The sequence below is a fragment of the Rana temporaria genome, chromosome 4 (assembly GCF_905171775.1).
Source record: "Rana temporaria chromosome 4, aRanTem1.1, whole genome shotgun sequence".
Classification (NCBI taxonomy): Eukaryota; Metazoa; Chordata; class Amphibia; order Anura; family Ranidae; genus Rana; species Rana temporaria.
The window spans coordinates 40,259,959-40,272,249 of NC_053492.1; the positions used below are offsets into that span (position 1 = coordinate 40,259,959).

The window sequence follows — 12,291 nt, forward strand, 5'->3', positions numbered from 1 at the left end:
TGCTTCCTGTCATCGGGAGCAGTGTTCAGTGACATGTCACTGGTAGCCCAGCCCCCTCACAGTTAGAATCACTCCCTAGAACACACTTAACCCCTTCCTCGCACCCTAGTGGTTAACCCGTTCCCTGTGTCATTTACACAGTAATCAGTGCATTTTTATAGCACTGATCACTGTATAAATGACAATGGTTGCAAAATAGCGTCAAAAGTGTCCGATGTGTCCACCGCAATATCGCAGTCACAATAAAATAATAATAATAATAAAATAAAAAAAATGCATATTGCCGCCATTACTAATAAAAAAAATAATAATAATAAAAATGCCATAAAACTATCCCCTAGTTTGTAAACACTGTGGCCTAGATTCACGTAGGGCGGCGTAACTTTGTGCGGGCGTAGCGTATCTTATGTACGCTACGCCGCCGCAACTTAGAGAGGCAAGTGCTGTATTCACAAAGCACTTGCGTCCTAAGTTACTGCGGCGTAGCGTAAATGGGCCAGCGTAAGCGTGCGTATTTCAAAGTAGGCAGGTCGTGGGCGTGTTGTATTTAAATTAAGCGTGACCCCATGTAGATGCATGGCCGAACGAACGGCGCATTCTCAGTATCACGTCGTATTTACGCCCAAAGTTACGCCGGCTCAATGCCTGTGACATGAACGTAACCTACGCACAGCCCCATTCACGTACAACTTACGTAAACGACGTAAAAAGATACGCTTTTTCTGACGTCCATACCTTGCATGGGCTGCGCCACCTAGAGACCAGCTTTATCCTTATGCCGGCGTATGTCTTACGTAAACATCATTACTAATTGCGACGGGCGTACATACGTTCGTGAATCGGCGTACCTTGCTCATTTACATATTCAACGCGGAAATCAACGGAAGCGCCACCTAGCGGCCAGCGTAAATATGCACCCAAGATACGACGGCGTAGGAGACCTACGCCGCTCGTATCTTGGCAGAATTTATGCGTAACTGATTCTATGAATCAGGCGCATAGATATGACCGCGCCCATTCGGACTTACGACGGCGTATCAGGAGATACGCCGTCGTAAGTCTTTGAGAATCTGGGCCTATAACTTTTGCGCAAACCAATCAATATACGCTTATTGCGATTTTTGTGACTAAAAATATGTAGAAGAATACATATCGGCCTAAACTGAGGAAATTTTTTTTTTTTTTATATATATATTTTTTGGGGATATTTATTATAGCAAAAAGTATTGCTTTTTTTTAAAAATGTCGCTGTTTTTTTGTTTATGGTCCAAAAAATTAAAACCGCAGAGGTGATCAAATACAACCAGAAGAAAGCTCTATTTCTGGGAAAAAAATACATCAATTTTATTTGGGAGCCACGTTACACGACACAATTGTCAGTAAAAGCGACGCAGTGCCGAATCTCAAAAAATGGCCCGGTCATTTGGCAGTCAAATCCTCCGGGACTGAAGTGGTTAGTCTCCTCGGCATTACTTCAGTATTAAAAACCATATACCTTCAGTTTCCGTCTCGTGCGTGATGACATCACTACTCCACCCTTGACGCGTTTTGTCACATGCATTGTGACTTTCTCATGTAGACACAGAACTTATACTTATGGACTATTTATATGTTGGCATACAATATTTAGATAATTGCCACTGGTTTATTTCATATGGTTTAATTTATTGTGCACTATATATATTTGTATCTTTATTTTGATGTGGGAACACATGGCATTGCATAACAGCAAAAAATAAACACAGGTTTTGGTTTTACTTTTGGTTAAAAGGTAGCAAGGGGAATATTTTTTTTTTAATATATACAAACCAGACAAGTAAGTATAAATCTTCCTCTTTTACAGGTAAAGCTGTAAAGCTTTTTGTTTCTTTTTTAATACCCCCCCCCCCCCCCCAAACAGAGTGCCTTTAAGTCAATAAATATTTTTTTTATGCAGTACACTAAGACCTTTAGGAGAAATAACATAATACCTCCATAAAGGATATGTGGGGTTTCTTTAGGTCAATTAGGTGAATACTTCCAATGAGGGGGAAAGGTCTGGGTCCTGGAGGGAGGTTTTTGCCTTTTTCCTGCTTCTGGCTGTTGTAAACTTTGACCAAGAAAAGGATGACAACGATGGAGACAAGAATGGTCACAGGGTCCATGGGAAACATGTCTTCAGCAATATCTGAAGCAAAAAACAAAAACAAACTAAACATTCATATTTAGTGCTACTAGGAAGGTGCGCTCACAGTTGGTAATATTTGCTGGATTAAACACTTGAAAGAAATAGACCCCAACTATGATCCACCCAATCCCCTCCAATAAATACTCAAGTTTAGGCAGAAACCTGAAAACACTTGTCATTTATGATCAAGTGTTCTTCTCATCTCATAGCATAATCTAACCAATGCAAGTCAAAGATGTTCTTTAAATATGCTTGAGGCCCCAGATGCAGATTCAGGTAGAAGTGAGTACTACGGTCTGCATAGCGCCAAGCAATGATCATAGCTCATGCCCGGTGCTTCTCGTGACGTAACACATACAGACTTAAGCCTCATACACACGATCGGAATTTCTGCGGACAAAGGTTTCGGATTCACGTAGAATCGCGTATCTTTGTGCGGGCGTAATGTATCCTATTTACGTTACGCCTCCGCAACTTTTACAGTCAAGTGCCGTATTCTCAAACAAAAGTTGCAGCGGCGTAGCAGAAATAGGCCGGCGTAAGCCCGCCTAATTCAAATGTGGTCGATGTGGGCGTGTGTTATGTAAATTTTATGTGACCCCACGTAAATTACGCTTTTTACGAACGGCGCATGTGCCGTCCGTGAAAGTATCCCAGTGCGCATGCTCCAAATTAACCCGCAAGAAGCCAATGCTTTCGACGTGAACGTAAATGACGACCAGCCCTATTCCCGAACGACTTACGCAAACGACGTAAAATTTTCAAAATTTTAACGTAAATGGCGTATCTGTACTGCGTCTGCCGGGCGTACGTTCGTGAATTGGCGTATCTAGCTGATTTACATATTTCTAGGCGTAAATCAGCGTACACGCCCCTAGTGGCCAGCGTAAATATGCAGTTAAGATACGACAGCGTAACAGACTTACGCCGGTCGGATCTAATACAAATCTATACGTAACTGATTCTAAGAATCAGGCGCATAGATACGACGGCTCGGACTCAGAGTCTTAGGCCCGGATTCTCGTACGAGTTACTCCGGCGTATCTGGAGATACGCCGGCGTAACTCGTACGAGAATCCGGGCCTAAGACTTTTGTCTGAAGGGCGTTGGCTATGAACTTGTCTTGCATACAAACGGCAAATAATTGTCGGCCAACAAACACGATACAACATGTTTTTCAGCTATTTAGCGCAACTTCTGCTAATGTTGTGTTATGGTGAGCATTGCTTCTGAGCATGCGTGTTTGTACTTTGAAATTTGGCTTGTGGACTTGAGTACACACGTTTGGAAAATCACACATTTGTTGGCGGACAATTTTAAAGCATGCTATCCCACATTTGTCCACGAAAAATCCGACAATTGTCAGATGGAGAATACAAACGGTCAGATTTGCCGACAACAGCCTGTCATCACACAATTCCCATTGAATAATTCAATTGTGTGTATGAGGCTTAACAGTAAACTTGATCTCTACAGATTGCAGGGCAGCAATGGAAAAGCAACGTTTTGACCAACAACCATACAATAAATTAATTAAATGCTCAGACTTTTAAAGTGGAGTTCCACCCAGGATAAAAGTATTTTACAGAAAATCCTAAAAAAAAAAGAAGAAAAAAAATAGAAAAAAAATTGTTTTTATACTCACCCGAAATACCTGTCGCTATGTGGAAGTCCGTAATCTGCCTCTTCCGTAACCGCGGTCTGTCTTCTTCTGCATCCTCTTCTAGTGAATGGAGCGCACTGCTTTCTGGGAACTGTGTGTAATCCTAGAGAGCAGCTGCCCATTCACAAGTCGGTGCGAGACTCGCGCATGCGCAGTAGGAAACAGGCAGTGAAGCTTCCTTTACCTTAGTGCAGTCCTCCTTCACTTACTTCATCCTTCAATTTTGCTTTTAAATGTCCTTATTTCTTCTGAGAAATCCTCACTTCCTGTTCTTCTGTCTGTAACTATACATCGTAAGGCAAGGATTTCTCCCTGGTGTGGAGAAAGCCTCTTGGGGGGGAAGGGGGCGAGCAGGCAAGTCAGGACACTCTCTACTTTGCAGATAAAGAAAGGAGTTGTGTGTTAGTGGGCATCCTGACACTCCTGCTCGCCCCCTCCACACCAGGAAGAAAGCCTTGCATTACTGTGTGTAGTTACAGACAGAAGTGAGGATTTCTCAGAAGAAATAAGGACATTTAAAAGCAAAATGGAAGGATGAGGTAAGTGAAGGAGGACTGCACTAACGTAAAGGAAGCTATTTAGGGGGGAAAAAAATCCTTTACAACCCCTTTAAATGAATCAAACCCTCCCTCGGAGTCAAAAAGAGGTCCTAAAAATTCAGCAGCTACTTACCGTGTCAGATTTGTGGTCTTTTCCCTTCTTTAGTGTCAGAGCCAGTTATTCGTTTTTTCAAGCCTGGTTGAATGCTTAGACTGCAATGCGCTCAAACTGGTTGTCACTCGGCTTTAATAGCACAACTTTGCTCCACCCTCAGATAAGAAGAGTAAAGTCAACCGAGTTCAATAACAACACAAGTATGTTGTATTGCTACGGAAATGTTTATCTAACAGTGTTCACTTTATTAAAATTGTAACCCAAAACCAAAAATGCTTACCAATTATTAGATGTGGTGGCTATATTAGTTTTCTTTTTTTGTGCCTTTTTCCTTCTGTTTTCACCTTGTGATTTGGTCAGTAACAAACCTCCTGTTTACTAAGACACAACTCTGGAGGAATGAGAAGGGAAGGCACAGCAGACAGCAGCATTGTCCGTCTGGGGGGAGTGTTAAATGTATTTAGCAGATTTAGAACCTCTTAAGCCCCATACACACTATTAGGTAGATTCAGTAACATTGCCGCAACTTTGCGGCGGCGTAGCTTAAGGAATTTAAGCTACGCAGCCGTAAGTTAGCGAGGCAAGTACATGATTCACAATGTACTTGCCTGCTAAGTTACAGCGGCGTAGGCTAAAGCGGCGGGCGTAAGGGCGCCTAATTCAAATGTGTTTGAGGGGGGCGTGTTTTATGTTAATAGTGCTTGACCTTACGTTTTTTTCGAACTGCGCATGCGCCTACATTTCCCAGTGTGCATTGCGGCTAAGTACGCCGCACGGGCCTATTGATTTTGACGTGGACGTAAACGACGTAAATCCCGATTCACGGACTACTTACGCAAACAACGTAAAAATTTCAAATTTCGACACGGGAACGGCGGCCATACTTAACATTACTATTCCATGTAGGGCTAAGCTCTAACTTTAGGCGGCCTATCTCTAACGTAAACGGCGTAAAAGTACTGCGTCAGCCGGGCGTACGTTCGTGAATCGGCGTATCTACTCATTTACATATTCTACGCTGACCGCAATGGAAGCGCCACCTAGCGGCCGAAATATTGAAATCTAAGATAGGACGGCGCAAGCCGTCGTATCTTAGATATGTTTAAGCGTATCTCTGTTTGAGCATACGCTTAAACATAAGTCGGCGTAGATTCTGAGTTAGGTCGGCTTATCTACTGATAAGCCGGCCTAACTCTTTGTGAATCTACCTATATCAGTTTTCCTGCTGGTTTTCTCTTCAGGTTTACCAAAACCATGTAGTACAAGGACCTGCCTGATTGCATTCAAATTGAAACACTTAAGGTTTGACCTCATATTAGATGGTTTTGGTAAACCCGAAGAGAAAACCAGCAGGAAAACTGATAGTGTGTATGGGGCTTAACAAGTTAAAGCCAAACTCCAGCCCATACTTCATAAGCAGTTACAGCAAACATTTTTTGTTTCCCCCTTTTGGGATAAAGATTTTGCATGAATAAATAAAAACTGATCGCTTTGACCACCCCTGCCAGTGTTAAAGTGATTGTAAACAATGGGATTTGTATTGCTTACCAAAGATTAAGAAAAAATTACAGATCTTGGCCCTCCCCAAACCAGTCAATGGACAGTAAAAAGAGAAAGCAGCAGATTTAATCTCTCTGTCACTCTGTTCTCTTGTCCTATCAGCACATCCCTTGGTACCTTTTGCCTATTCTCCCTCTACCAGTCTAAGATCTGCTGCACAAGGGACAACAGAAGGCGGATACAAATAAAATGCAGGTACTTTTATTGCTTGCATTTAAAATACATTTGACAAAGAACTGAATAGAAATGCATTCATTTATGTGTAGCATTATCCCCGGAGGAGCTGCTGGATTTTTGGGCAGCGTGTTACCTCGTGGCTCCTCCGAAATCCCTAGGGGTGAATGATGCGTATTGCATGTAGTAGAAGTAAAGGAATGTCCAGACAGGTGCTCTTTGCTGTGCTCTTTATTACCCAGCCGGGTAAAAACATCAAACTTGTGGTGAGGAAAGTAAAGCTGAAAAAGATAGGAGAATAGCATATTCAGGCGTAATGATAGGAAACAGTCCTGCTCCCAAACGTAACACTTCTCTGTGCCACTCCCACCGGAGTGGGTTAGTGTACCCGGACAGGCCTCTCTCACTGACCTGGCAGCCGGAGTATCTCTCGGACAATTTTAGGAATAATTCTCTGCCACAGACCCTCCTTGGTGAACTTGAACTTGGGAGAAAGTCTCTGCCACAGACCCCTCTAAATGAGGCTCAGAAGATACCTCTGCCACAGGTCCCCTCTGGGTTGGATTATTGGAGATATGCCTCCTTACTTGAGTTACGTCTGGATCTCCTTCAACTTGCCGCCCAGGTACCGACCGACAGGTGATCAATCCCTCGGTGTCCGGCTACCTCAATCCCCAGTGGTTTGTCCAGGCCCTTTTGGACCACCAGCCTCTCAATGGCGCTCCTCAGACTGACTCCCCACCTAACAGCAACACAGCTTGGGATCTTCAGATTGGGAACCCAGTCACTCACTGTTCTGATGCTCCGGGTCAGCATGGCCCCAGAACCAGGAACACCGTGTGGCACACACAGCCTGGCCAGGTAGGCCATAACGACGGGGCGCTGTGATGTGGCCACCCTAAAGGTGTATGCCACACTGGACGAAGAAGACCCAGAACCAATAGCGTCTGTCCCATAAATACCCCTCCCCAGCATGCACAGCAAGGACAAACCCTTGTGATTGGCTGTTGGGAAGAGCACCCAAACCTCGACTCCACTGTTGCCACCTGCAGTACTGGAGTTGGAAGAATACCCCAGCACAGCAGAATGGGCTCACAGTGCAGCTAAGCTGAGACAGAGACCGCAATTTGCTACTAACAATCTGGATCAGAGTTTAACTACACTCTGATCTGCCCTTAAATTTCACTAGCACCAGTACTGTAAGGTACATAGGCGCTACATATGTCTTATTTATCTGCCGAAAGCTTGGCTATAACCTTGTTTTCAAATAGAAAACATATTTTAATGTATTTTAATGTGTAAAGTAGTGGTAAGAAGTAAACTCACTCTACATCTTACCGTGCTGATTCTAGTTATATATTATCACCAGAAAAAACTCTCCTGAACTCTTTTCTGCCCTTTTTTATTGTGCAATTAAGACAACAAAAACGTCCTGCCAGTGTTCAAACTGCTAATCATTAGTTGGCAGAGAATACCAGGACTTATGTTATTCTCATTTCCCTTTCAATCTACAGTCCACAAAATGCAAAACTTCAGTCAGTTCAGGTTTTCTATACATGCTATTGACACTTTAACCACTTAAGGACCACCCCATGTACATATACGTCCACAATATGGCACGTACAGGCACATGGGCGTATAGGTACGTCCTCGCCTATTAGCGGGTGGGGGGTCCGATCGGGACCCCCCCCCGCTACATGCGGAGGTCGGGTCCGCTCGGGGAGCGATCCGGGACCACGGCGCGGCTATTTGTTTATAGCCGCTCCGTCGCGATCGCTCCCCGGAGCTGAAGAACGAGGAGAGCCGTGTGTAAACACGGCTTCCCCGTCCTTCACTATGGCGGCGCATCGATCGCGTCATTCCCTTTATAGGGAAGACACGATCGATGACGTCATTCCTACAGCCACACCCCCAAACAGTTGTAAACACATACTAGGTGCACCCTAACTCCTACAGCGCCACCTGTGGTTAACTCCCAAACTGCAACTGTCATTTTCACAATAAAGAATGCAATTTAAATGCATTTTTTGCTGTGAAAATGACAATGGTCCCAAAAATGTGTCAAAATTGTCCGAAGTGTCCGCCATAATGTCGCAGTCACGAAAAAAATTGCTGATCGCCGCCATTAGTAGTAAAAAAAAAATAAAAAATAAAAATGCAATAAAACTATCCCCTATTTTGTAAACACTATAAATTTTGCGCAAACCAATCGATAAACGCTTATTGCGATTTTTTTTACTAAAAATAGGTAGAAGAATACGTATCGGCCTAAACTGAGGAAAAAAAATGTTTTTATATATGTTTTTGGGGGATATTTATTACAGCAAAAAGTAAAAAATATTGCTTTTTTTTCAAAATTGTCGCTCTATTTTTGTTTATAGCGCAAAAACTAAAAACCGCAGATGTGATCAAATACCACCAAAAGAAAGCTCTATTTGTGGGGAAAAAAGGACGCCAATTTTGTTTGGGAGCCACGTCGCACGACCGCGCAATTGTCTGTTAAAGCGACGCAGTGCCGAACTGTAAAAACACCTTGGGTCTTTAGGCTGCATATTGGTCCGGGGCTTAAGTGGTTAAAGGTCCGCTCCAGCTTCAAAGGTAAACACACTAGTGACCAGACATGTATAGAAATCTCTATTAACCAACAGAAGTCTAAATTAATCCAGTACTCAATGGTTTCCTCAGATGCAGTTTATAATTTCTGTGTGTTTTAGCTTTGTTAAATAATCATTACAGCTTAAGTCCCCCATATCGATGAGGATCTCTTACCCAACAGCCCTTGCCTGACCATAGGTGGAAGGGCCTCTTACCCAACAACCCTTGTCCGACCATAGGTCGAAGGGCCTTTTACACAACAACCATTGTCCGACCATAGGTCGAAGGGCCTCTTACCCAACAACCCTTGTCCGACCATAGGTCAAAGGGCCACATACACAACAACTCTTGCCCGTTGGTTGTGGTGGTCTGTGATTGGAAGGCTTATTAGAATCTTGAAGCCCCCTTTATTGATAAGGGTGCCCCAGATTCCCCCATGTGAACGAGTAGGAGGTACCTATACATAGTATCCCTACTCATTCACATCAAATAAATACAAGTTGTTACCTAGAAATAAAGACAACTCAAACATTTGACAAGTCATTGATTAAAATAAATTAAATTCCCCAAAAATGCCCCTCATTGGAAATCCATCATCAATCACGATCCCCATCACCCGGCAACTTGCAAAAAAATAAAAAACAATGGCCTGGTGTACATAACCATTCCTGATGGTAATACTAGCTGAATGACAGCTCCCCAAGCTGTAATCAGCTATAGAAGGGAAGGGGATGAGATAGTAGTGACATCATTGACCAAATCTGGCTAGCAGTGTCACTGCTATCTCTGCCCCTCTGTTTGAAATAAGCAGGCATTCACTGTGTCTTCACAGGTTCCTAGGGACACTGTGGGTGGCCCATAGCTTCCTTAGGAACCAGTGACAGCGGAATGCTGTAATATATAGAAGTGGTAGAAATACCAACGACCAGGGATCTCAATGGGCTAAAGTTCTAACCAAGCCATAGGTTCATCCCTATTCAAGACTGCATACGTGTTATTATTATTATTATTAGGGTTGTCCCGATACCGATACTAGTATCGGTATCGGGACCGATTCCGAGTTTTTTCGGCGGTAGTCAGACGCCGATACCCCGCCCCGATACACAAATAGAATACTTAACCCCCCCCCCGCACCGCGCCGCCGCCGCCGCCGACCGCCGCCACCGGAGCCGCAATTCGCCGCTGCGATCCGCCGCCGTTACGCCGCTGACTGTGTAATACGGGCGGGAACATTACAGCTTTGAATAGCTGTAATGATTTGCGCCACGCATAGACACTCCCCCTTGCTCGGGTGAACTGTCCAATCCCGAGCGAGGGGGAGTGTCTATACACGCAGCGTGGCGCCAATCATTACAAAGCTATTCAAAGCTGTAATGTTCCTGGCCGGCCGTAGTACACAGTCGGCGGTAGCAGGTAAGCGGGCCATGGCTGCATATGGGGGGAGACACACACGGCTGGATGGGGGGAGACACAAACGGCTGGATGGGGGGAGACACAAACGGCTGGATGGGGGGAGACACAAACGGCTGGATGGGGGGAGACACAAACGGCTGGATGGGGGAGACACAAACGGCTGGATGGGGGGAGACACAAACGGCTGGATGGGGGGGAGACACAAACGGCTGGATGGGGGGAGACACACACGGCTGGATGGGGGAGACACACACGGCTGGATGGGGGGAGACACACACGGCTGGATGGGGGGAGACACACATGGCTGCATATGGGGGGAGACACACATGGCTGGATGGGGGGAGACACACATGGCTGGATGGGGGGAGACACACACGGCTGGATGGGGGAGACACACATGGCTGGATGGGGGGAGACACACACGGCTGGATGGGGGGAGACACACATGGCTGCATATGGGGGGAGACACACATGGCTGGATGGGGGGAGACACACATGGCTGGATGGGGGGAGACACACATGGCTGGATGGGGGGAGACACACATGGCTGGATGGGGGGAGACACACATGGCTGCATATGGGGGGAGACACACATGGCTGGACGGGGGGAGACACACATGGCTGGATGGGGGGAGACACACATGGCTGGATGGGGGGAGACACACATGGCTGGATGGGGGGAGACACACATGGCTGGATGGGGGGAGACACACACGGCTGGATGGGGGGAGACACACACGGCTGGATGGGGGGAGACACACATGGCTGGATGGGGGGAGACACACACGGCTGGATGGGGGGAGACACACACGGCTGGATGGGGGGAGACACACACGGCTGGATGGGGGGAGACACACACGGCTGGATGAGGGGAGACACACACGGCTGGATGGGGGGAGACACGCATGGCTGGATGGGGGGAGACACGGCTGGATGGGGGGAGACAATGGCTGCATGGGGGGTGACAATGGCTGCATGGGGGGTGACAATGGCTGCATGGGGGGTGACAATGGCTGCATGGGGGGATACATTGCTGGATGGGGGGTGACAATGGCTGGATGGGGGGATACATGGCTGCATGGGGGGAGACAGTGGCTGGATGGGGGGATACATGGCTGCATGGGGGGAGACAATGGCTGGATGGGGGGGAGACAATGGCTGGATGGGGGGGAGACAATGGCTGGATGGGGGGAGACAATGGCTGGATGGGGGGATACATGGCTGCATCTGTGGGGGGACATCGCTGCATTTTGGGACACATTTAAAAAAAAGTATCGGTATTCGGTATCGGCGACTACTTGAAAAAAAGTATCGGTACTCGTACTCAGTCCTAAAAAAGTGGTATCGGGACAACCCTAATTATTATTATACAGGATTTATATAGCGCCAACAGTTTACGCAGCGTTTTACAACTTGAGGGTAGACAGTACAAATACAATACACTTTAATACAGTAGGAATCAGGGGGCCCTGTTCCTTAGAGCTTACAATCTAAGAGGGAAGGTCAAGAGATACAAGAGGTAATAACTGTGGGGAATGTGCTGATGGAGAAAATAAATGTACAGTTGTTAGGTGGGGGCCAGATAGGCTTCTCTAAAGAGATGAAATTTCAGGCATCGTCTCAAATTGAATAAAGTAGGAGAAAGTCAGACAGATTGGGGTAGAGCATTCCAGAGGAAGGGAGAGGCTCTGGAGAAGTCCCGAAGGTCGAGCATGGGATGAGGTGGCTAGGAAGTTTGAGAGCAGGAGGTCTTGGAAGGAGCAAAGAGAATGATTAGGTTGGTATTTTGAGATTACTGTAGGTTTGTGATGTAGCTGGGGGCCAGGTTGTGGATGGCTTTGTAAGTTATAGTTAGTATCTTGAATTTAATTTGTTGGCTGAGTGGCAGCCAATGGAGGGATTGGCAGAGGAGTATAGCAGACGCTGAGAGGTTTGTGAGGTGGATGAGCCTGGCAGCAACGTTCATGATGGACTGAAGTTGGGATAGCTTATTTAGAGGTAAGCCAATGAGGAGGGAGTTGCAGTAGTCAAGGCGGAAGATGACCAGGGAGTTGATTAGAAGCTT

The 12,291-nt window shown here is 45.9% G+C and overlaps 1 protein-coding gene across 1 annotated transcript in view; it reads right to left on the reverse strand.

Annotated features, from left to right (window-relative positions):
- The window catches only part of LOC120936151 (cytochrome P450 2K6-like), a 47,186-nt gene extending 42,583 nt beyond the window's left edge, over window positions 1-4,603 (reverse strand). The window contains exons 1-2 of the mRNA XM_040348297.1: window positions 4,503-4,603; window positions 1,971-2,167 (exon numbers count right to left, since the gene is read on the reverse strand). Coding sequence (XP_040204231.1) covers window positions 1,971-2,153 — 183 coding nt within the window. The 5' untranslated portion in view covers window positions 2,154-2,167; window positions 4,503-4,603. The remainder of the gene's footprint in view (window positions 1-1,970; window positions 2,168-4,502) is intronic.
- Between the last annotated feature and the right edge of the window lie 7,688 nt (window positions 4,604-12,291).